This window comes from Gallinula chloropus (assembly GCF_964237585.1).
Source record: "Gallinula chloropus genome assembly, chromosome: Z".
Lineage (NCBI taxonomy): Eukaryota > Metazoa > Chordata > Aves > Gruiformes > Rallidae > Gallinula > Gallinula chloropus.
The window spans coordinates 6984468-7007488 of NC_140089.1; the positions used below are offsets into that span (position 1 = coordinate 6984468).

Consider the following 23021-nt stretch of genomic DNA (forward strand, 5'->3'; position numbering starts at 1 on the left):
ATTGATATCCATTACAGCAAAATCTGTCTGATGGAGCTCACTCATAAATATAATTTCCCTTTGTTGGCAAATCTGGACAGTTGATGGCAACTTGCATAACATCACTGAAGATCAGTTTCAGTGCATAGTTTGTAATACTGTATCATTGTTATTCTAATAATGTCAGTTCCCATTATGCTCCTGTTTCTGAAACTTAATTTCATAATTACTCTGTTCTTGGTTTTGTACAATTCGTTCTTACCCATCCATGTCTTGAAATTTCATCCTAGGTGTAGCATAAAAAGTAACCATGTTGTAATTCATCGTATCAAAGTTAGAGAGAAGCAAGTAATGCTGGGAAAAAATACTCTTTAGTATTCTTTTAATACTGAAAGCATATTTGAATCCCTACATCCACTGTATGCAAATGTGATTCTTCTTTTTCTTCAATGCTTCTAAAAAGTACCCTTTCTCTTCTGGGTAGCAGTAAAATATCTGTACATGAACCCAAACATGGATTTTGATGTGATTGCTGAAATGTCTTCTTTTTTTTCTTACTTCCTTCTCCTTCAAAAGTTTTTTTTTTATTGTTTTCTTCCACAATACTTTTAATTTTTCCATCAGGTGCAAATTTGGGTGAGTGTTGTGTTTTGTTCATTTTTGAGACATAGGAAGTTTTTTCCTTGAGAAAACTGTCAGGTGAAAAATCCTTAAGAATAAAATTCCCTTCCTGAAGTGCATGATGGAATTCATTCAGTTTCTTCTCATCTCTGCTGAAAGTGGTGGTGGGTCTCCTACTGAGTTCTCTGCAGGCAGTATGGGGCAAAATTTACATGATGTCCTTTAAAAGCTGTGCTTTAGTCTTAAGTATAGAAATGTAAGTCCTATAAGTAAACTAGTATTAATGTGGTCCCATGTATTTCTGGCCTTCACCTAAATCACTCTAGCATTAATTGCACATTGATTTAAAGATATAAATACTAGGGTTTCGATGGTTTGGGTTTTTTTATTTTTTATTTTTCATATTTAGTGGTGGAGAATCTTAATGTTAGATACCTTAATATACTTTAAAAGTGCATTTTGATTCAGTGTGGGAAGCCTAATTGGTAGTCATCATCTATTCTAGGGACATGTGTCATTTTTGCTATGTCTGCAAAGTATAAGAGCTATACCCCCAGGAATTTAACAGGACAGGTTACTGGAGAGGTAGCTGAATAAGTCAGCCAATATGAAAATATGAAGAAAAAGTGTATTTGTGGACAGCAAAACCTGCACCTGCCTGCAGTGCCGGTGCATAAGGGATGTAATGCAGAGGAGTATTCCTCATGGTAAAGCAGAAGTGTCACCGTGTCATTCTGTGACCCAGTAAGAGGCTTGAGGAAGAGCAAATTCCAGACTCTGCTGTAATTGGCATCTTTTATGCATGGTGGAACACCTTCAGAAGGCAGGGTGAGAGTCGCAGCCCATAATTCCCAGTACATCAGGGGCTGCGGTATGAATAATGTAATTTCCGTTTTGATCAGATAAGGAAGGAATCTGGTTCTCTCTTAAGTACTTCAGTCTTGTTCACTTAATCTTTACAACACCTGAAAGACATATAAACCTTCAACTCAAGCTGCTCCATTTCCCAGACTGCAGACCACTCTTATTTGTGTTGTTAGATGCAAGTGCATGCCTGCTGAAAATATACTGCAGTTGAGTGCACACATTCCTCCTTGCTGAGGGTTTTGCGTTTAGCACTGAGACAAGGACCTCTTGCACAGGAGAAAACGTTGCAGAACAAATTCCCCTACTGTGTCAGTCCTACTGCAGTTAAGTTAGCAGATCAGCTTCGCAATATTGTGATGCATGTTTTTGAGGTGCTGGAGTGTGTCCAAAGAAGGGCAACCAGGATGGTGAGGGGACTGGAGAATAAACGTCACGAGGAGCGGCTGAGGGAACTGGGGTTGTTTAGTCTGGAGAAGAGGAGATTGAGGAGACACCTAACTGGTCTCTACAGCCAGCTGAAAAGTTGTGGAGAGATGGGGGTTGACCTGTTCTCCCTAACGGCAAGTGATAGGACAAGGGGAAATGATTTCAAGTTACACCAGGCGGGGTTTAGTTTGGATGTTAGGAAAAACTGCTTCACTGAGGGATTGTTAGGCATTGGAACAGGCTGCCCAGGGAGGTTGTGGATTCTCCATCCCTCGAGGTGTTTAAAAGACAGTTAGATGTGGTGCTGAGGGACATGGTTTAGTGGTGGTTGGCAAGTTAGGATGATGACCTAAAGGGTCCCTGCCAACCAAGGCAATTCTGTGATTCTGTGTTACACCTGAAGGATTTCAAGACACTAGAAATTTTAGGGAGACTTAGATGAGAAAGGCATTAGGGTGTTTCAAGAGTCATGTTAGCTTTTTGTATTGACACTGAGGCCATAGGGTGAAGAAGGTATTAAGAATTTAAACTGAGATGGGTAAATTTTTGTAACATAATGTTGAGGTTCTTGGAACGTCATTGTGGATAAATGTTTAGCAGTTTAGTGCTGCTGTTATTTTAGTGAATCAAAAGAACCAAGCAACTTGGCTGTGATAATTGCATGTTAATTTTGTCAGGTGCAACTTATTTGGAATTTCTTAATACAGACCTTGTCAGCACAGTGGAGTCTCCTGGCTCTTACTCAGCCATCGGAGTCTAACACATCAAGATGAATTTGTAAACAGGGTTGTGCTCATTTGTGTAGTATTGGCGGGTAACTTCCCATTTGCCTTTTTTTTTTAGCATTTTGTGAATGGTTCAGTTCACACAGTCATAAATAAAAGTTACTAAATCAATCTACATCTTTTCAGGTATCTGGGAATTTTGTAAATAAGGTGAGAGGGCTTTATTCACAATAATTGCAAATACTTTTTTATGCTTTATTTATGAAAGGAAAATTCTGAAAGATTTGGATTTTGGTGACTGGATGATCTTCTCTAATATCTTCCATCTGTTCTGTAAACAGCTGTAATGAAAAAATCACAATTACCTAGTTGCTTCATTAACTGTGTTTATTTTGGAGGAATTTCATGAAAAGGGATATTATTTCTTAGAAATACAACTCTCTTCTTAGTAATCTACTAACAGTTTTTTTTTTTCCGCCTGTATAATATTAAATTATTTGATAATTAGGTTTCTTACAGAATAAAAAGTCAAGACTATATAAACAGTATTAAAAGGAAATGTCTTCTGAAATAGTAGCTTTTTTAAGTATAGTTTCTATTCTTAACTGAACCACTATGATTATTCATTATGTATGCAGCATGTTTTCCTGGGGAGTTGTTTTTAAATAGTCCATTTGCATGAATAACATAATGGATTCTTAGCTAAGTTTCACTACCATTTTATTGGTAATTTCTAAAGAACATAAAAAAAACATCATAATGTGTCAGAGTTCAACAGTCTCTCACTTTGGCAGTGACAAATATTATGTAAGGAGAGACTTCAGAGAACTGATGATGGTGACTCTGAGGCATCTTGTTTGCAGTTGTAATGGTCATTTTGAAGTTCAAAATTGTCTAGGCACATTTTAGAGTGCTTTGTGGTTTTGGGTCTGTTTTCTTTTGTTTTTTCATCAATGCAGTACTTTACATTTCTGTACACTGAGGTCCATCTGTCGCGTTTTTGACTGCTCATTCAATTTTCTGTGACCTTCTGGAGCTGCTTACCATCAGAGTGGCATTTGATCAAGACAGCTTAGGAGCTTCAAAGTGAACAGTTTCTCCATTCATACTTTCCTCCAGGTCATTGATGAGTAAAACTGACTCCAGCAGTGATCCTTGGGGGACCCCACTGCTGACATTTCATCCTGAAAAGATGCTTTCGGTCCTTTAATTAGATTTCTGTCTACAGCAGGGCCTTTTCCTTACTCCCTGGCAAGAGCCTTTCATCTGGAACTTTATCAAATGCTTTCTGAAAATATACATACTCTGTTTCTGCTGAATATCCTTTATCCCTATGCATACACTCATCATTAAAGAATTCCATCAGGTGAGACAGGACTGCCACTTGGTTCTTTGCCAACAGCTTGTCTTTATTCAGGCACTTAGTGATCTTAATTACAGACTCAGCAGCTTGCAAGATGTCAAGGTAGACTCACCTGCTTGTAGTTCCCACAGTGCACCCTAGAGATGTTTTTTGTAAATGGGAGTGGAACACTGATCTCCCAGTGCAGCTCTCTCTGTACTCCCAAAATTTAACTTTTCCGTCTAGGCACGGTTCCTAAAAACACTGCATCATGAAAGTGCACTACCACAGGAAAAAGCAGGTCTTTATTACAGAATCACAGAATCACAAGGTTGGAAAAGAGCTTTGAAGATCATCAAGTCCAACCATTCCCATCCTAAGCAAAAACATATCCCTAAGTACCTAATTGATCCTTTTTTAGAACACATCCAGGGATGGTGACTCAACCACATCCCTGGGCAGCCTGTTCCAGGCCCTGACAACTCTTTCAGTAAAAAATTTTTTTCTAATATCCAATCTAATACTGCCCTGGCACAGCTTCATGCCCTGGCCCCTTGTTCTAGCTCCTGTCACCACTCTACAACCTCCCTTCGGGTAGTTGTAGGTGGTGATAAGGTCTCCCTTCAGCCTCCTCTTCTCCAAGCTAAACAGCCCCAGCTCCCTCAGCCGCTTCTCATCGGATTTGCCCTCCAGCCCCTTCACCAACCTGGTTGCCCTTCTCTGCACTTGCTCGAGGACCTCAATGCCCTCTTATGGTAGGGAGCCCAGACCTGCACACAGTACTCGAGGTGTGGCCTCACCAGTGCCAAGTACAGGGGCACAATTACCTCCCTAGACCTACTGGCCACACTGGTTTTTGATACAAGCCAAGATGCCATTGGCCTTCTTGGCCACCCTGGCACACTGCTGGCTCGTATTCAGCCTGCAGTCAACCAACACCCCCAGGTCCTTCTCTGCCTGACAGCTCTCCAGCCAGTCTAACCCAAGCCTGTAGTGCTTCATGGGGTTGTTATGTCCCCTGTGCAACACTCTACACTTGGCCATGTTAAACTTCATCCCGTTGGTCTCAGCCCATGGGTCCAGTCTGTTCAGATCTCCCTGAAGAGCCTCCCTACCCTCAGGCAGCTCAATACTTCCTCCCAGCTTAGTGTCATCTGCAAACTTACTGAGGGAGCATTCAATCCCTTCATCCAGGTCATTGATAAAGATGTTGAACAGATCTGGAGACAGGACTGAGCCCTGGGGGACGCCACTCGTGACCAAGCTCCAGCTGGATTTTGTTCCATTCACCACCACCCTTTGGGCTCGGCCATCCAGCCAGTTTTTAACCCAGCTGAGGGTCCACCTGTCAAGGCCAGTGGCAGCCATTGTCTCAGTCAGAATGGTGTGGGAAACCGTGTCAAAGGCTTTACTGAAGTCCACATAGAGTGCCAAAAGAACTAGAAAATCCTTTTGCTTTCACTCTTAAATCTGCAGACCACCCAAGAGTTGCTTAACTTTCTTTTCAGTTTGTGTATGGAACTTGCAGAGCAAGTAAAGGCCAAAAGTGAATTTTACAACCTTACTATCAAAGTACGAAGAGAGGTTTTGGTAATGGAATACCAATAGATAGTCACTTAGCAGTAATGGCAGCGTTGAGAAGTAGAACATAACAGCCAATTTGTTCATATTTGATTAGTTCTGATAGCCATTGCTTACACACATGAACTGTGTTGCCCGGTATGATAACAGAATAATGTGCTGCTGTTGGCTGAGATGCTACATCAGCATAAAAAGCATTTAATCTCTTTGGACATATCAGCAAATAGGTAGCAATTCTTCCCATTACTGTCTGAAAAGCTGTCTTCTGTTGCACGGAACATAACTAATCACTTCATTTTCATGTCACCTCCTAGAGACTTGAATCTTAACACAGCATCGTTTGAAAACTTTGCTTGTCTAGAAGTGTCTCTGTGCTCATTAGCTGCTAGTGATGCAAATTGGTAAAGATGTTGCCTTTGACGTACAGTATTTTATGTGAAGGCATGAAACGAGATTAATCATATTCTTCACCTCTGTGCTGCAGTACAACACGGGCTACTAACATCCTGGGAATCACTCTTCGGAAATCAAAGTAACGATAATTAGAATGTTAATAGGTCAAGAAAATCCATTTTGTTTTGTTTTAAAGCTGCAAAGCAAACTTACAGAGATAAATGTCATCTGTTAATCAGATTTCAGAGCTGAGTGCCTCTATATACTTATCAGGGACGGACAAAAATGAACTATTCTCTTGAATAGTTAGGAGTCACCTGGAAGTTCTAAGTCCAGGGTTTTGGGTTTGTTTTTTTTTATCTAGTAATACATAAAAAGTGTCGGAAATAGTAACTGACATTTTATGTTCTCCAAGTCTACTGAAGTGCAAAATAAAAGAGGGTACTGTAAATTCTATTTTGTGCTTTCATTTTGCATTGTGTTGCACTAGAAAGAGGAACACATGAACACCTTGGCTCAGTGGAAGTGCTGATTAAATTCCTTCAATGGGAATGAAAACATTGATTTGGTCTTGCCCGTAGGATTAGTCCTCAGAACAACAAATAACATGAGTTGCTACCACCAGGTTACTCAATATCACTCAGATCGGAACATTGGATTGTGGAAAAAACACTTGAGCTACATGGAGTAAGCAAACAATTTGATTAGCTGCAGCGTGATTGGAATAGCCAACAGCAAAAATGTACAAAGCTGAGCGGGTGGTCTGCAACTCTAACCCCTCACTACATTATGCCCTTATGCTCACCAACAGTCTTCCAACCCCAGTCAGACTCTTTGTAATGAGTGGTTGAATAGTTCAAGTCCTAAGCACTGCTGCACTTGAGCTAGAGATTTTTAGGTGTGGGTAAAGGTCTGTTTAGCAGCACCAGATTTAATGCGGATGCAGTAATGTGGGCAAGAGTAATCCTAATATTCATATTAGAGATCTGTGGAGTTTTAAAATTTAAAAAGACAGTGTTCCACACACAGTTCTTGCACAGTTTTGGATTCATTCCAAGTGAAAACCTGCCTCTGCATGGGAGTGACTGTAAAGGGCTTAGGCTTTGCTTATATTTAAAAGTGATGTTTTAAGGGATGGCATAAGAAAAAATAACTGCTGGGGGGGGTGTGTGTGTGTGGAAAACCTGTCATGAGCTCAAGAGCAGATGAGATGGCACTAAGAATGTGCTTGACAAAAAAAAGGGGCCAACGCATTAAAAAAGCGGGTACATAGTAATATACCTACTGTGTCTGTGCAACCTCCAGCTGTACTGGCATAGTGTCATCAGTGCTTTTGGACTACTGAAGGCAAGCCATGAGGCAATTAATCAGAAAATGAGCTGGAGTATGTGACTGTCCTTCAGAATACCTCCACACAATATGTTTGCTGTGTGCAAGTATGACAAGTAGAGTGAATGTACAAAGCCAAACAGAGTGGTTTCAGTAACTCAAGATTTTAGCTCTTCTTCAATCTGTCATAGTGTATGCTTCCACATAATGGTCTGTATACATATGCAAAAACAACATCTTCTGGAAAACGAAGTCTCCTGCAGCCTCTGCTTTCTACTGGAAATTAAGACATAATTCTTACAATTAGAAGTTCTGCTTTTAAAAATATAGTGCTTAGCCATGCACTTGACAGCAAAGTAATTTGGGAAAGGAAAACAGACAGAATTTTGTATGTCAGGTATGTGCAACCTATCCTAGGGAACCTACATTGGCAAGGGGGTTGGGCTCAGTGGAGGTCCCTTCCAACCCCTACAATTCTGTGAATTGGTATCATTCTAATAGACTGGGACTGAAATATATTTGGAGCTAATTTTATTCAAAAAATGTGGACTACAAATACATTTGTATAAAGCATTCTGCTTAAGAATGGCTCCTTACGCTCCAAAGTCAACAGAACAACATCAGACTGTTCCTGCTCAGGAAGGGCTCCTTTCTGCTGGTTTGACACCAGAATTTACTGGTCTGTCAGCAGAATTTACTGGTCTGTGAACATTGATCTGAAAAGAAACTGGAGTTAAAATTATTTAGAATCAGAGGATAACAGAAGGGTTGAGGTTGGTAGGGTTGTCTAGAGGTCATCTAGTTGGTTGAGGTTGGTAGGGTCGTCTAGTTCAAGCCTCTCTGCTCAAACAGCAGGGCCACCAAGAGCCAGCTGACAAGGAATATGTCCAGTCAGGATTTTAGTATTGCCATATATGGGACTCCACAACCTCACTGGGCAACCTCTTCTAGTGTTTGACAATTCTTGAAATAAAAACTAAAAACAACAACAACAACAAAACAAAAAACCAAACTAAACAAAACAAAAACCAAACCACACACATACAAAAAACCCAACAACAGCAACAACAAAAAGTAACCAAACCCAAAACAAAACCAAAAACCAAACCCATCAATGCTTCCCATGCTTAAGATGGAATTTCCTGTGTTTACATTTGTTCACATCATTTCATGTCCTGTCAGTGCACACCATTGAAGAGAGTCTGGTCTGGCTCCTTTGTATTCCTTCCCTCTCATCAGCCATTTATACACATTCGTAAGGATCCCCTTGAGCCTTCTCCTGTGCAGGCGGAGCAGTCCCAGGTCTCTCAGCATGCTCCTTCTAGTGTAGCCTAGGAGGCTGTTGGCCTTCTTTACTATGAGGGCATATTGCTGTCTCATGATCCACTTCTTGTCCACCAGGACCCCCAGGTCCTTGTCTGCCCAGCTGCCTTCCAGCTGGTCAGCCCCCCAAGCACGTACTGGTGCCTGGGGTCGTTCCTCCCCAGGGCCAGAGTCAGGACTTTGCACTGGCCCTTCTTGAACTTCGTGAGGTTCCCGCTTGTCCCATTTCTCCAGGCAGTTGGTTCCCTCTGGGCAGCACCACACCCATCCATCGTATCAACCTCCCCATTTTATATCAACTGCCAACTTGCAGTGGGTGCATGCTGTCCCAGTGCCTGGGTCATTAAGGAAGACATTGAACAGTTTTGACCCCTGTATCGACACCTGGCAAGGATCACCAGCAATTTGCTTACAACAGGGATGCACCATCATTGATGTAATAAAGACAGAATGAGGAGTCTCTGGGTATTGTTATGGCAAATAGTTTTCTGACTTTTGATGTGGGTATTTCAACTTGGTAATTCAAATTCCAAAGTCACTTCAATCTTCTTTTGATCATCTTTTTCATCACAAAAATCAAAGTCTGGAATGTTGTTTATTTGCTGTTGTAGAATCACTGAATGTGTTAGCTTGTCAGGGACCTTTAAAGGCCATCTAGACCAACCCCCTGCAGTGAGCAGGGACATTTTCACTAGATCAGGTTGCTCAGAGCCCCATCAAGCCTGACCTTAAATATCTCCAGGGATGGGGCCTCCACCACTTCTTACACAACCAGTGTCTCACCACCCTCAGAGTGAAGAACTTCATCCTCATATCTAGTCCTGTCCTGCTCTAGTTTAGAACCATCGCCCCTCGTTCTGTTGCTACATTCACCTACAAATGGCCCAGTTATGCTCGTTCTTTCCTTGTAATCTGGTTTTAAAATAATTCTTTTCATAAAGCCCAAGTATCTTAGCTGCCTAGTAAATCCAGCTTTGTAAAAATATATAGATATAAAATAATATATTTTGAAGTAATGTCTTTTCAGTGTTTCTAAACCTCATCTGATTAATTTCATTTAATTTTAGCCTCCTAAACCTAGGTACTAAGTTGAAGATAGTGCTCTATGCTTGTTCCTGAAACACTGAATAAATCTTTCTTGAACACTTTTTTATAGATAATGGAATAATGGAAACTGTGTTTTAGAGTTGCCCAGTTCTTCCCATAAATGCCAGAAAGAGCCTAAGAAGCTAGTTCAGGGTAGATGTGTAACTTTAATATGGCTGAAGCTGGGTCACATGAATTTTATCCCTTATATTTGCTTGATTTTGTAGCTATTTTCAAGCACTAACGCTTTGGAAAAATGACCTCTTTACGGTGAAAAGAGGTGTTGATAAGGAGGAAAAAAAAAAGAGGGCATGAAAAAAAGTGGTATATATAGATTTGATTTATGTTTAAAATACACCATGGAGTCCCACATATTACATTTAATTTTCCTAGACTACTGTAGTAATGAAAGACTTCTTTTACTGCACATATACAAAGGCAAGTTTTTGAATCTTCATTCTGAATTTTTTTCCACCCTAATAAAAGTCCATGACCTTTAAATTAATTCTGTATTTTTAATAGTGCTTCAAGCCCTGATCCTTAAAGCTGCTTTACATGAATGTAAGGTTATACCTACATCAGATGGCTTCCAGGAACAAGATCTAAATGCCAATATCTGAATTTCCAGTTATTAAAAAGTTAGATGTGCTATAGAAGAAGATTAAACAGCTTAAAGGCCATAAGAACTGTTGTTCCTGGGTAGTCAAATTTAAATAACAGTCATTTGCATGCAGCTTGTGTTCGGTACTGTGGATATAGCTCATATTTAGCGTATCACTTCAATGCTATATTATACGATATTGCCATCTTTATACTTCTTTCTGAAGAACATGTATTCCATTGTAATGTAGAACTCATATTAGTGCCACTAGTAGTTTTTAAGCAATTTCAATGAATACATCTTGTAACAAGTAATACTGTCATTTCTAGGAACAGGTGCTCTTCTGATGGGTGAAAAAAAACCCAAAACACCACCAACCACAAAGACAGAAGGAATGTCTCTAGGCAGCAAAATGAGATTTGCCACTTGAAAAGCAGATACTCTTCTCCTGGCAAATGAACACTCTCATTGTCAGGTTTGCTTGCAGGAATGTTAATTACATTGATGTGGTAATCCCACTGATTTCCATTGTAGGCCTGCTAGAAAAATACAGTTTGCCTTTCAGTGCAACTACACCTTGTCTTTCCAGTTTGAGTTCCAAAATTAAGGTTTGGGTTTGGTTTTGGTGGGGTTTTTTTTCAAAGCTACTTTTTGGAAGAGGCAGATTTTTGAGAAGAAGCGATCATTAAGCTCATAGATACATGTGTCATAAGATGCCTTCAAATTAGCAGTAGTTGGTTAGCACTTTTGGAAAAAAAAAAGTAGTGTCACCATCTGGTTCCTGTAACTAATTCAAAGAATCAGACAGAGCTTCAAAACAGTCAGCTGGTTGGAATTCAGGTATTTCACATCTTATGATAGGATTTAACAAAAGTTACAAAGGAAATCAGTGAGATTTCATGTTCAATTACCACCTCTGAAATTAGCATTCCCACCAGCCAGTACAACTGTGACTCTACATTTGCATCAGCGCATCATTGCAGATGAGAGGCGCAATATGATCTTTCCAAGTGCTGAACTCAATGTAGTAGTACTAGTATGGAAATTCTCTAGTTTACACTCTTTTTTTCTTTTCCTAGGAATTCTGACAGTTCCTGGCAATTGCAACATTACCAGCTTAAAATATATTCATCCACTAAGATTTACTGTTTTTTTCTAGAACAAATGTTGCCCTGAGACAGAAATAGAACAAGTTCTTCAGAATCAACTTAGGGAGGAGAGAGGACACATTACAATTAATGTATTTTCCAAATAGATAAGGGTTTTGTCTGTGTTGCATGTGCCATAGACCAAAAAATCCCCAAAACCCAAACCACAAAACAAAGAAACAAACAAAAAAACCCCACAACCCATAAATGAATATAAGTATATAATATAGTATAATATAATATCGAGAAATTCTGAATTAAGCTGTCTGTAGCTATCCTGAAATCAGGTGGAACACTTCTGCAGAACACTGTGTCTCATTGCCAGGTGCCCTCACAGCTGGAAAGCTGCTGAACTTTCTTGTATTCTTCGAAGGAATATTTCGCACAGGGATGTGGTTGAGTCACCATCCCTGGATGCGTTTAAAAAAAGGGTAGATGAGGTACTTAGGGATATGGTTTAGCTTAGGACAGGAACGGTAGGACTTGGTGATCCTAATGGTCTTTTCCAACCTTGTGATTCTCTGATTCTGCAATTCTGTCTACACCCAAGGAGAAGAGAGGTGCATGGATTACACAGAGTCCAGCAGCAGTTACAAAGTAAAAAGATGATTTTTAAATCTAGTTGGGTTCTTAATTTCATTTTTACACACCTAAATTATGCTTAAATTGTTAATTGGCTGTATTCTTTACCGCAACCATTTACAATGGCTAGAAGTGGAGGAGTTAATTGATAGATACGTAACTGCGCAAATCTCTTCCACTCACAGCTGCCCAAGTCCACATCCCCCCCAGAAATCTTGGGATTGGTAAATAGAACTTGGAATGACATTATCAAAATAATAACAACAGGAACTGTTGTGCAGCTGTAAGGAGCTATTGTTTTTATGCCTGCCATTCCTTCAGTGTATGCGAATTGTTTTGTAGTACATCTTGAGAGCTCAAATGAATTTAACTTCTATAATATAAATGTAGTTTAACCCTTTGTGAAAAGTTTTTTGTGTGTGTATTTCTCTGCAATTTTTGTTTTATTCAGATCAATGTTAGTAGCAATTACAGGGCTTTGACTTATGTAAAACTGGTTAATGTCAGCACTCAAACGTAGTAGAAATGTTCTTTTTCACTGTGCTGACTCGAGATGTAAAAATAATTTTTAACATAAAGGCTAATATTTTTTCTATATCAGAGCTCAGGAGAGGCATTGGAGAAATTAAACTCCTATAGCTCCTTACTTCAACATAATTTAATTTACTTTTTTTTTTAAAGTCATAATCACTGCTTGAAAACAGAATAAAATGAAGGTCATAATGCTATAAACTCATTTATAGCAGCATATCATATAAGGCAGCATTTTATTTTTGATTGTTAGATGGTGGTGTGTGTCCTTTCTGAAATCATGATGGAGTGATAGCACTTTTCTGCTCCAGCTGTAGACTGGCCAGATGGTGCATCATGGTATAAACTCCCCCCTGGATTTTAGTTAATCCAGTAACCCATACAGCAAGCACAGCCCTGCTCCATCACTTCATGCTATGCTCTGTGTTTGATAGAAACTGTGATGGTTTGGCATCCCTAGATAGAAAAGGGTATGGGAGAGGAGGCAAATAGACTAAAGGCTATTTTAAGAAGAGGACATTGTTGAAAATGGTCTTAGAATCATGACAAGAAATAATGAATGGAGTAGAGAAAGACTCAAGTTGGACTTCAATCAAACACCAATGGGACTGTTGAACATTTACTACTTGGGCTTTTGAAAAAACAGATGCTGGTTAGGAATGGCATGGATGCAACATAGTTGACATGTCTTGAGATAATAGACTTTTCCAGATTATTTGAAGCCCTGTTTTCCTATGCAGGGGATCTAGAAACAGCATGTCGTCATTCTGGAAGGTAGTTTCCCAGGTCAGCTCCATTAAAAGCAGTCTGAACATGCCTAAGGGTGCTGTCAATAACCTTAATGCTGTGGAGTTCAGCATTAAACATAGCAGAAATAATCACTTCATGGAGCTATACTGAAAGAGTGATTTTTCCGATTACAGATTTGCAGATGTGAGATTTTAGATGTAGCATAAGAATATCCATGGTTGTCTGATGACAGTCCAATCATCCTGACTTGGTCAGTGACCTGAACTGAATGCTTAATGAATAGGTGTAAGGAAAGGGTCAAGCACTAACTAATGGTTCTCACATTGCATCTTCCCAGCTTCCAGTTGTCTTACGTTCAGGGTGTGCTTAAATCAGGAGTTGTTCCTTCCTTTAATTGTATTCCCCTTGTATAGGTCCCCTCTTTAACTGTGCTCTGTGTCACAGTTCCTCAGATGTTGATCCATGTGCATTTTGTGGGGAAGTTACAATCCTATCCATTGTATTCAAACAGCAGGATGGAGAAATCACCAAACTATAACTAAGCGAATTAGCCCTGAATAGCAACCCTCCATTTCAGACACAACACTGTAAAAAAAACCCAAAAAAAAACCCAGACAAAAAACCCCCAATAAAATACCTAATCTGTACAAAAAAGACCTAATCTGCTTTCAGTGTCTGAGCTGTCATCTCCATATGCTCCTGCACTATGCTGGAAGCATAAATCTTTGCAGACTTGCTTGTTAGAGAAAATCCTTCTGGGTGACAATCAGAGGGATGTGAATAGCCCTGGGAACTACAGGCCAGTGTGTGAAAACGCTCGTGGTCAGAGAGCTGAAGTTTCTGCGTGAAGGCACGAGAAGAAGAAATAGGAGGCTGAAGCCTAGATTACGTGGCAGGGAGTTTATGGATGTATCAACACTAATTGCTGCAACATCAGAGGTCATCTGCAGTCCCATTGCACAATGCTGAAGTTGGCAGTGAAAACCGTGAGAGGGTCACCTGACATATCTAGCAGCAAAGGAAGCTGTGTCTTCCAGCAACCTTTCTGCAAAAGCACTTTACGTAGTGTTTATAAAGAAGAAAGGGTTTTATCATTCACCTGGTGAGATTGTGGAAAAACAATCCCTGCAGGACCATGACTTCATCCATTGCACATGGATGGGCACTTAATTAGTAGACTGCTAAATGATCGTCCATATCAATCTAAACAATTTATATAAAAAACAAATTCATTTTTATCTGAAGGTAGATATGTCTGACAGAACAAAATGGGCAAGGATGTGTGGGTGGCAGGAGAACAAGAAGAAGAAATAGGAGGCTGAAGGCTAGGTTGTATGGTGAGGAGCTTATGTATGTACCAGCATTAATTACTGCAATATCAGAGGTCATCTGTAATCCCATTGTCAGGGTTTGTGTTCAGCACAATTACCATACTATGCTAAGCACAGCCAGAGGAATCTCATTCCAGAAAATGAGGTGCTGGGAGAAAGACAGGATTGCAGATGTCTGAAGCAGATTTGTTTTCTGCATGCCTTCAATTTTTGCATCTGTTTGTTTTGATGACGTTAGCTAGAGAAAAACCAACAGAGAAAATGAAAGCTATATATTCATGCTGCAAAATCATGCATGTTTCATCATCAGTAACAAGGAATCTTTTTCTTCTGCTTGCAGAGGAATAATCCTCACATTTTCAAGCAAGTTTTAAACCAATCAGAGGTTTTGCTTGGTTTGTGGACAAACACAAATGTGGAAGTCCAAATTAAATATGCTCAAGTAACATGTTTATGGAGTGCTTTCTGCTTATAATCACCTACTGTAGTAATTTTTATCTTCAAATCTTTTGACCTTCCCTTATTAAAAGGAGCATTCAGTGATGTTTCCCTATTCTAATTTACCTCTGAAGAGGTACCAATGTAAAACACAGTAAGCTAACTGTCATGTTCTTCTACTTCCTTTTGCACAAATATTTTTGTTCAGCTGAAGGGATTCTTTGTTGTAAGAGATAAAGGTGGAAATAGATAAAGGTTTCATCTTTTGTCTGGGGAGTTATTTGATGCCCATACCTTCGGTCTATAAGTGAAATCCAAACTAATGATCTTTTGTGGTGCAAAATGGTACATGATGTTTCAGATCTAGTTAAATTTCAGATTGTAAAAGGATCCCTTGATGCAGTTTTATGACCATGTCATCTTCACACGTGTTGGTGGGGATTCTTAGGAGAACTGAAAATGCATAAATGAATCCTTCACTCTTCCTGTTTTGTTGACTTTTGCCATCCTTCACTGGATCCATTCAGTCATGTTGCTTATTGGTACACCCTTGCATTCGGTCATTGTCATGTACAACGGGGCATTGTGGGCATTGTTTTGTGTTCAATGAAAACAAGAGAAGCATCAACAGGGTTTTTGTTTAGTGCATGCCAATTGTCACTGTAGGATGAAAACCAATATTGCTTGAGTTAGTGTTTTGCTATTTAATGACACTAAAATAACCGCTCCAAATGACAAAATCTTCCTTGTGAGTCTGTATCATGATCCTCTCAAGCAGCTTTTTAACTTTTTATCGTATTTTTTTTTAACTTCTTTGCACCAAGCTGATTGTCATACACCAGTGTGTTAGCATAAACTAATAAAAATGGTTTTCTGTTTAATGACTGACGTTGACCAGACCAAAATATATAGAATCACTGCAGGGATATTATTGCACCCTTGGAAACTGCAGTTTCCCATGCTGTCATGATTTTTGTTAAATGAACTGTGGATTTAATAGAAGCAAATATATAACAACAAAATATAATACAGCTTGTACTTGTTCTGCAGAATATGTATCTCAATTTTATTTAAAAGACAATCTCTAAAAGCTGCATTTGATTGTTTCTTTCACTGTTAGCAGTCAGTGGCATATCACATCCCTTAAGCAGTTAAAGAAATAATTGATATCTCAACTTGAAGGAAAGTTGGGCTTGTTCAGCTTGTAGGAGGGAAGGCTCTGTGGGAACCTTATAGTGGCTTTCTAGTCCCTGAAAGGGGCTTATAAGAAAGCTGGGGAAGAACTGTTCATGAGGGAATGGAGCAGTAGGACAAGGAGTAATGGTTTTAAACTCAAAAATGGTTGGATATTATGGAAAAGGTCTTCAATATGAAGGTGGTAGATCACTGGAACATGTTGGCCAGAGAGGTAGTGGAGACCCCATCCCTGGAAATATTCAGGGTCAGGCTCAATGGGGCTTTAAGCAACCTGATCTTGTGAAGATGTCCCTGCTTACTGCAGAGGGGTTGGACTAGATGGCCTTTAAAGGTCCCTGCCAACCTAACACACTCTGTGATTCTGTGATTCTATGATTCTGTTTTTTGTGTCTCAAATATCTTGTGCAGAAGCTAGTCTGTAACCAGTCCTTTACTGATCTAACATGTTTGATGGAACCAGAAGTAGGTTATTTAGTTGAGATTTTTCAAGCAAAGTAAATTTCTTGGGAATTTAGAGAGTAATAATCCCATGGGAGCTTTTGTAAGGAGAAAGCATGACTCACAAATCTACTGGAGTATTTGGGAAAAATTAATGAGCAGGTGACTAAGGAAAGTCCATTTGCTGCGTGGTATTAAACTACCTAAAAATGCCTTCAGCTATTTCTTTTCAACTGATTAAAGAAAGTAAATTGAAAAGTGTTCTTGTAGAATAATGTGTCATTAAAAATAAATATCAAAAAGTTAAGTAAATAGGCAGTTTTAACAGTGGGAGGAGCTTACTCAGAGATTCGTAGCAAAAAGGCTGCCCAAGTCCTGGCTCTTCAATAAATAAGTGAGATAGTAAAATGTTATGGCAAGTTAAAAAATGTTCTAACATTGTTAAATAGGACTGAAGAGATTTTAACAAATGTCTTGAATACAGGTTGACATGGCTATGAAACACAAGGTTTGAATTCAATGTAATTAGTTTCAGGGTAATACTACTCAAAAAATCACCCTCATCACAGAATCAATAGGTTGAAAAAGACCTTTGAAATCATCGAGTCCAACCATACCTGTCCTCTACTAAACCATATCCCTAAGCACTTCATTTGCCTGTCTTTTAAATGCATCCAGGGTTGGTGACTCAACCCCCTCCCTGCGCAGCCTGTTTCAGTGCCCAATAACCCTTTTGGTGAAGGACTTTTTTCCTAATGTCTAATCTAAACCTGTCCTGGTACAGCTTGAGTCCATTCTCCCTTGCCCTATTACCTGTCACTTGGGTGAAGGGACCAACACCCAGCTCTCTACAACCTCCTTTCAGGTAACTGTAGGCGGTCATAAGGTCTCCCCTCAGTCTGCTCTTCTCCATGCATGTGGAGTACATTATGTCTCAATAAGAAGTATCCCTGAGTGGGCATCCTCAAGACACATCTGCCAGACCTTTGCCTAGGAAGTTGCTCAATCTGTCAGCATGGCTATGGTCAGAGTATGATTGCATGGCAAGTTCTGTGGTTCAAACCTGCAAGCAGGTCTTGAGCAGGGTCAAGTTTTAGCTTAATCCTCACTTCCTACCTCATGAGAATGATCTGATGCTCTTCAGAGTAATGAAAAAAATTACCATCTAAAGACAGATCTTAGTTGTGTGTACTTATATATTCGATTCATTATAAGACTACTATTGTTTAGAAGTTATTGTCTGGTCACATATGTCCTACACATCTCATGTTATGCTTGAACACCAAAATAGAAATCATCTTTAATTTTTAGGACTGGTAAATTTTACGTTTAACTCACAATGAAAAACTGACAAACATGACAAACCAAGGCTGGAACTACAATAAAAACAAGAAGTTTATATAATGAAGTATCTGTTCCCTGAAGGTAGAGATTTGCTTTGGGTTTCAGCGCTAATCCTCCTTCAACTAAGGAAGGTAAACACTTCTGACCATATGTGGTCAAAGCTGACAAAGTGCTGTACATGGTAATTTAACTGTCTTCAGTATAGAAAGGAAAATTTGACTTTCTCTTGTAAGGAATTCATGCATATTTCAAATACTGTTTAATACATCTCAACCATGAACTTACATGCCTTCAAGTCAAAACTTTCCACAAAGTTCCTAAGTTCCTTACCTTAAACAGAGGCTGGTAAGGAAAAAAAAACCAAAAAACAACCCAGACCACATCTCCTCTGAGTGTGCTAAATCTGGACTGTCTGTAGGAGATGGAGTGTCTTAACATCAGATACATGTTTGTCTTTTGAAAGTTATCTGCTAAACTCTTATTCTGCTAAACCTCTTATTCTGGACCCCCCTCAGAAATGTCCCTAATACATGTGTGGCCCTGTCCTCATGCACATATTTTTTCCCAGTAGGTCACTGAACACTACAGGGCTGGCAGGTGTCCTCATCCCTGTGCTCCTCACCGTGACAGGAGGGTATTTTTAAAGAATATAGCTGTGTGGCTGTATATATGACCAGGGACAAGGTACCTTGCTGCAGTGATGGCGAGAATGGCTTGCTGCCTCACCATGTCACCCGTGCTGAGAAGGGATTCCTGTCACAGTACCTGGTGAGGGAGAGCACAGATGGGATGGGGCACGGGAGCTGCCAGTGCCCAGCACCCATCTGTAGAATAGGCAGATCCACAGTGCTCCCAGGCCAGCACTGGCACTTGGCCTGCTATGGGGACCCTGCGGGGTGAGTGGTCTAACATTCTGTGATTCTGTGTGCTCCATATCCATGCTAAAACACCTGTCATACCTCCGGGCCTCCTCTTTAAGCTTCTCTTGGAAATGTCTTCTGTTTTCTTGCATCTCTGTTTTCAAGTAATTATCAACCTGTGACACCAGTTCTTAGGGGTGATTAATTTCAAGGTAAGCTTGAAATTATGTATGTACATGTGCATGTTTTGGGAGTTACACATACATGTGGAGACACCCTTGTGCTCTTTCTTTTCCATTGTGAAATGACAAAGATATTTTAATAAGTAACTACAACAAAGTTTTGAAAATACACTGTTTTCTTAGACGGGTAGTTTAACTCTGGCTTGGAAGCAGATACAGCAGTTTATACACCAAATTAATTTATGCTGATCAGATGAAAAGATTTCAAAAACAAACCCAAGATTTGAGCAGGTGTTTCAGCTTTTAAGTAACCCTCGATAACACCTTGAAAAATGACACTTCTCCAACATATGTGGGCTTTTTTTTTTTTTTTTTAATGCATTCCATATAATGCCTGCCTGTGCTGGTGACAAAGAACTTGTTTTCTTCTGGCACTACTACGCCCCTGGCACAGCAGCAGGAGAGAGCTGCATTTTGTTATGTTTTGTGCAGCGTGAACAGAGGTATTAGTCAAGTGCTGGACGCACCGCCTTTACTGTTGGGTGATACGTGACACAGACAAGCAGAGCTAGGATGTTAGATTCTAGCCCAGCTTCGTGGACTGTAAAATATGTGATGAAATAATCATATGTCACAAGTCAGTTGTTAGCTTCAATGGAGCCAGGATTTCATTTAAGTGTATCCTGGAATTAAGCCAATTTTTGCATTTAGAGAAGGGACACACTTGGAATGCCACCGGTGTGGAGGTTTTGGGTTGTCTTTTCGGAACCCAGTCACATATTTGTCCATGGCCCTTACTCCACAACCATCCTAAAACTGCAATTTAGTTGGTACTTTTCTCCATTGTCAGTGACACACAACACCCAGGGGATCGTATTGCCAGTGAATCCCAGCACTACCTCCCTGTCTCAGCTTCTGCAAAGTGCACTGGTTGGTTTTTCCTCTCTGTGCCTTTAAATTAATGAAGAATTAAATTATTTGTGACTTCCTGCCCATGTAGCATACAGATTTCATACCAGTACTGTTTCAGAGGTCATTCTTGTGTACTGCTTGTGGAGAAACACTGCCAGGCTTCTAAGAAAACTCGGAGTGTCAAGTAAACATCTGTCCTGTTGTGTTCAGAATTGCTGAAGTGCAGTTGACCCATAAGCAGAAGATCTTTTGGGCAACTGAGCAAAGTTGGCTGCTACTGTAGCTCCTACAGTTAGCTGCCTCTTACAGTCTGCATCAGAATTGAGTTGCAAAGATAAATCTCCTTTACATGAAAGTGGTTGGGGGTATTTAATAGTAGGTAGACTGCCATTCATTTACATATGATGAATTTTCAAAATTTTCCCTGTTTGGATTGCTCACAATAACTGAATGCTCCTGTTCCCATATCAAATGGAGTGGCTGCAGAATGTATGCAGAAGTATCTTGACTTTAAAAGAGATCACGCCTACAAGTATTGCAGGTGAATAAAATGATGATGAATGCCTCACATAAAATTATGACCACTTGAACATTACATATAAATACGTACTTTGTGGCTTGGCAGTTAAATGTATAAGACCATTTGCTATTTTTAATGTAACTGAACAATATCGTGTGTCTAGTTTCATATTTCTAAAAAGTATTGCAATAACAATTTGTAGTATGCTGGCTAAATGCTAACCTCTATGCCAAGAGCAGCAACATGGAACTTTGCAGTAATTACAGAATTTTAAATTTGCTTTTAGCAATTATTTCAGTATTTGGATCTAAGGATTATTTTCTTTCATTGTAGCTGTAAAACCCAAACTCACAACTCTTCAGATAGAAAAAAACTGATAGTAATTGAAATCATAATCTATTTCATTTTTTTTGCAATGGGAATTATGATTTGCAAGCAATATTTTTGTACTTTTTTTATTTATTTCTACAAAAAGAAGATGCTACTTGAGTGCTTTAAAGTTGTATCCAATGAAGTATTTCACATGACATTTTGGATCTATTTGCATGCTTTTTGTAATTACAGCCCCTTGGGACTCAGAAGAGTTGATCACTTCAGTTTCATTCATATCTTTTCTTGTTCCTATTTGCAGGATGCTCTGGTCCACTAGGGATAGAAGGAGGAATTGTGTCAAACCAACAAATTACTGCGTCATCCACTCATCGAGCTCTTTTTGGACTGCAGAAATGGTATCCATACTATGCACGACTTAATAAGAAGGGCCTTGTGAATGCTTGGACTGCTGCAGAAAATGACAGATGGCCATGGATTCAGGTAACAGATGGAGCCAGGAAGGAAAAAAACCTCCTTGATTCAATTGCCAGAGTCACTTAAGAATCTGATGAAGACAAGTGGTAAACTAACAGCTAGATTCTTATTCACTGTCAGAAATGTAGCCTAGACTAAAAGGGACTATTGAGTTGCAAAACAATAATAATCTTGATTTTAGAAATGTGCAAATTCTTTTTTATTTAAAAACCATTTGCATATGTTCCATTGTGGCTTTAAACCACAGAATCAAATTTGTAAAGACTCTCTTCAAGGAAGCTGCTTTCCACATATGTTACATTTGCTCATTAGGTCCTTAGCAGCATTTTGCAGCAATATCTCTTGATAGAGATACTTTGACACACGCGGCCTTCCTTGGGCATCATTCTAGAGTGCTTTAATATGGTTTTGGCTGTACCAGAGCCTGCAGGAATAGTTTGTGCTCTCTGCTGAGCTGCTCTGGGCACACAGGTTAAACATTGTGTGGATCACGCTGGAGGTAACAAGAACTGTTTTAATTAAGGTTGAAATAGCTGTTAGTTCAACCACATCCATGAGGCTGAAAAGACACGTTTTTTTCATTCCCACTCAAGGATGATATTGCTAGAATGGTTCAAATGGCAGTGGGCTAGATTTCTCTGAGCCCAGCAAATGACTTCACTAAAAGTCACAAAGCGGTGAATAGGAAGTCCTGTGGCTATATTTTAATGAAGATAATGACTATCTAGTGAATGCTGTAGCTTTTTGGTGTTTTCTTTTCATGATATGTGAATTGGGCTAAGCTTTCATATTTTCCGCTGTTACTTAATAATGGTGATAATTACAGGAAAAACCTTTTGCACTAATGAGTATAGTCAATATGTGAAGAGAGTACTTCCCTCCCAGTGAACCCAGTGCAAGACTAGCAAAAAATGGTATCACAGAATCACAGAACATTAGGAGTTAGAAGGGACCTCGAAAGATCATCTAATCCAACACCCCTGCCAGAGCAGGATCACCCAGACTAAATCACACCGGAACACATCCAGGCAAGGTTTGAATGTCTTCAGAGAAGGAAACTCCACAACCTCTCTGGACAGTCTGTCCCAGTGCTCTGTCACCCTCATAGTGGAAAAGTTTCTCCTTATATTCACATGGAACTTCCTATGCTCCAGCTTGCACCCATTAATCCTTGTCCTATCACTGAGAGGAGTCTGGTTCCATCCTTCTGACACTGACTCTTCACATATTTATAAACATTAATAAGGTCACCCTTCTATCTTCTCCAAGCTAAAGAGGCACAGCTCCCTCAGCCTGTCCTCATAAGGAAGGCGTTCCACTGCCTTCATCATCTTAGTGGCCCTGCGCTAGACTCTTTCAAGGAGTTCTGTTTCTTTCTTGAATTGAGAGGCACAGAACTGGACACAGTATTCCAGGTGTGGTCTCACTAGGGCAGAATGGAAGGGGAGAAGGTCCTCTCTTGACCTACTAACCAAACCCCTTCTAATATACCCCAGGATGCCATTGGCCTTCTTGGCCACGAGGGCCCATTGCTAGCTCACGGTCATCCTGCTGTCCCTCAGCACCTCCAGGTCCCTCTCACCTAAACTGCTCTCCAACAGGCCAGTCCCCAGCAATGGTACTTAAGCATCTTGTTGACCAGCACTGAGGAAGTTGAAGTGTCAATATGTCCCTTGGATGTGACAGACGCACTCTGCTTAAAATTCAA

At 39.9% G+C, this 23021-nt stretch overlaps 1 protein-coding gene across 1 annotated transcript in view; it reads left to right on the forward strand.

Moving 5' to 3' along the window:
- The window catches only part of EDIL3 (EGF like repeats and discoidin domains 3), a gene marked incomplete at both ends in the record, with an annotated part of 273859 nt that overhangs the window by 172848 nt on the left and 77990 nt on the right, over positions 1–23021 (forward strand). Inside the window, one exon of the mRNA XM_084278226.1 lies at positions 21138–21319. Coding sequence (XP_084134352.1) covers positions 21138–21319 — 182 coding nt within the window. The remainder of the gene's footprint in view (positions 1–21137; positions 21320–23021) is intronic.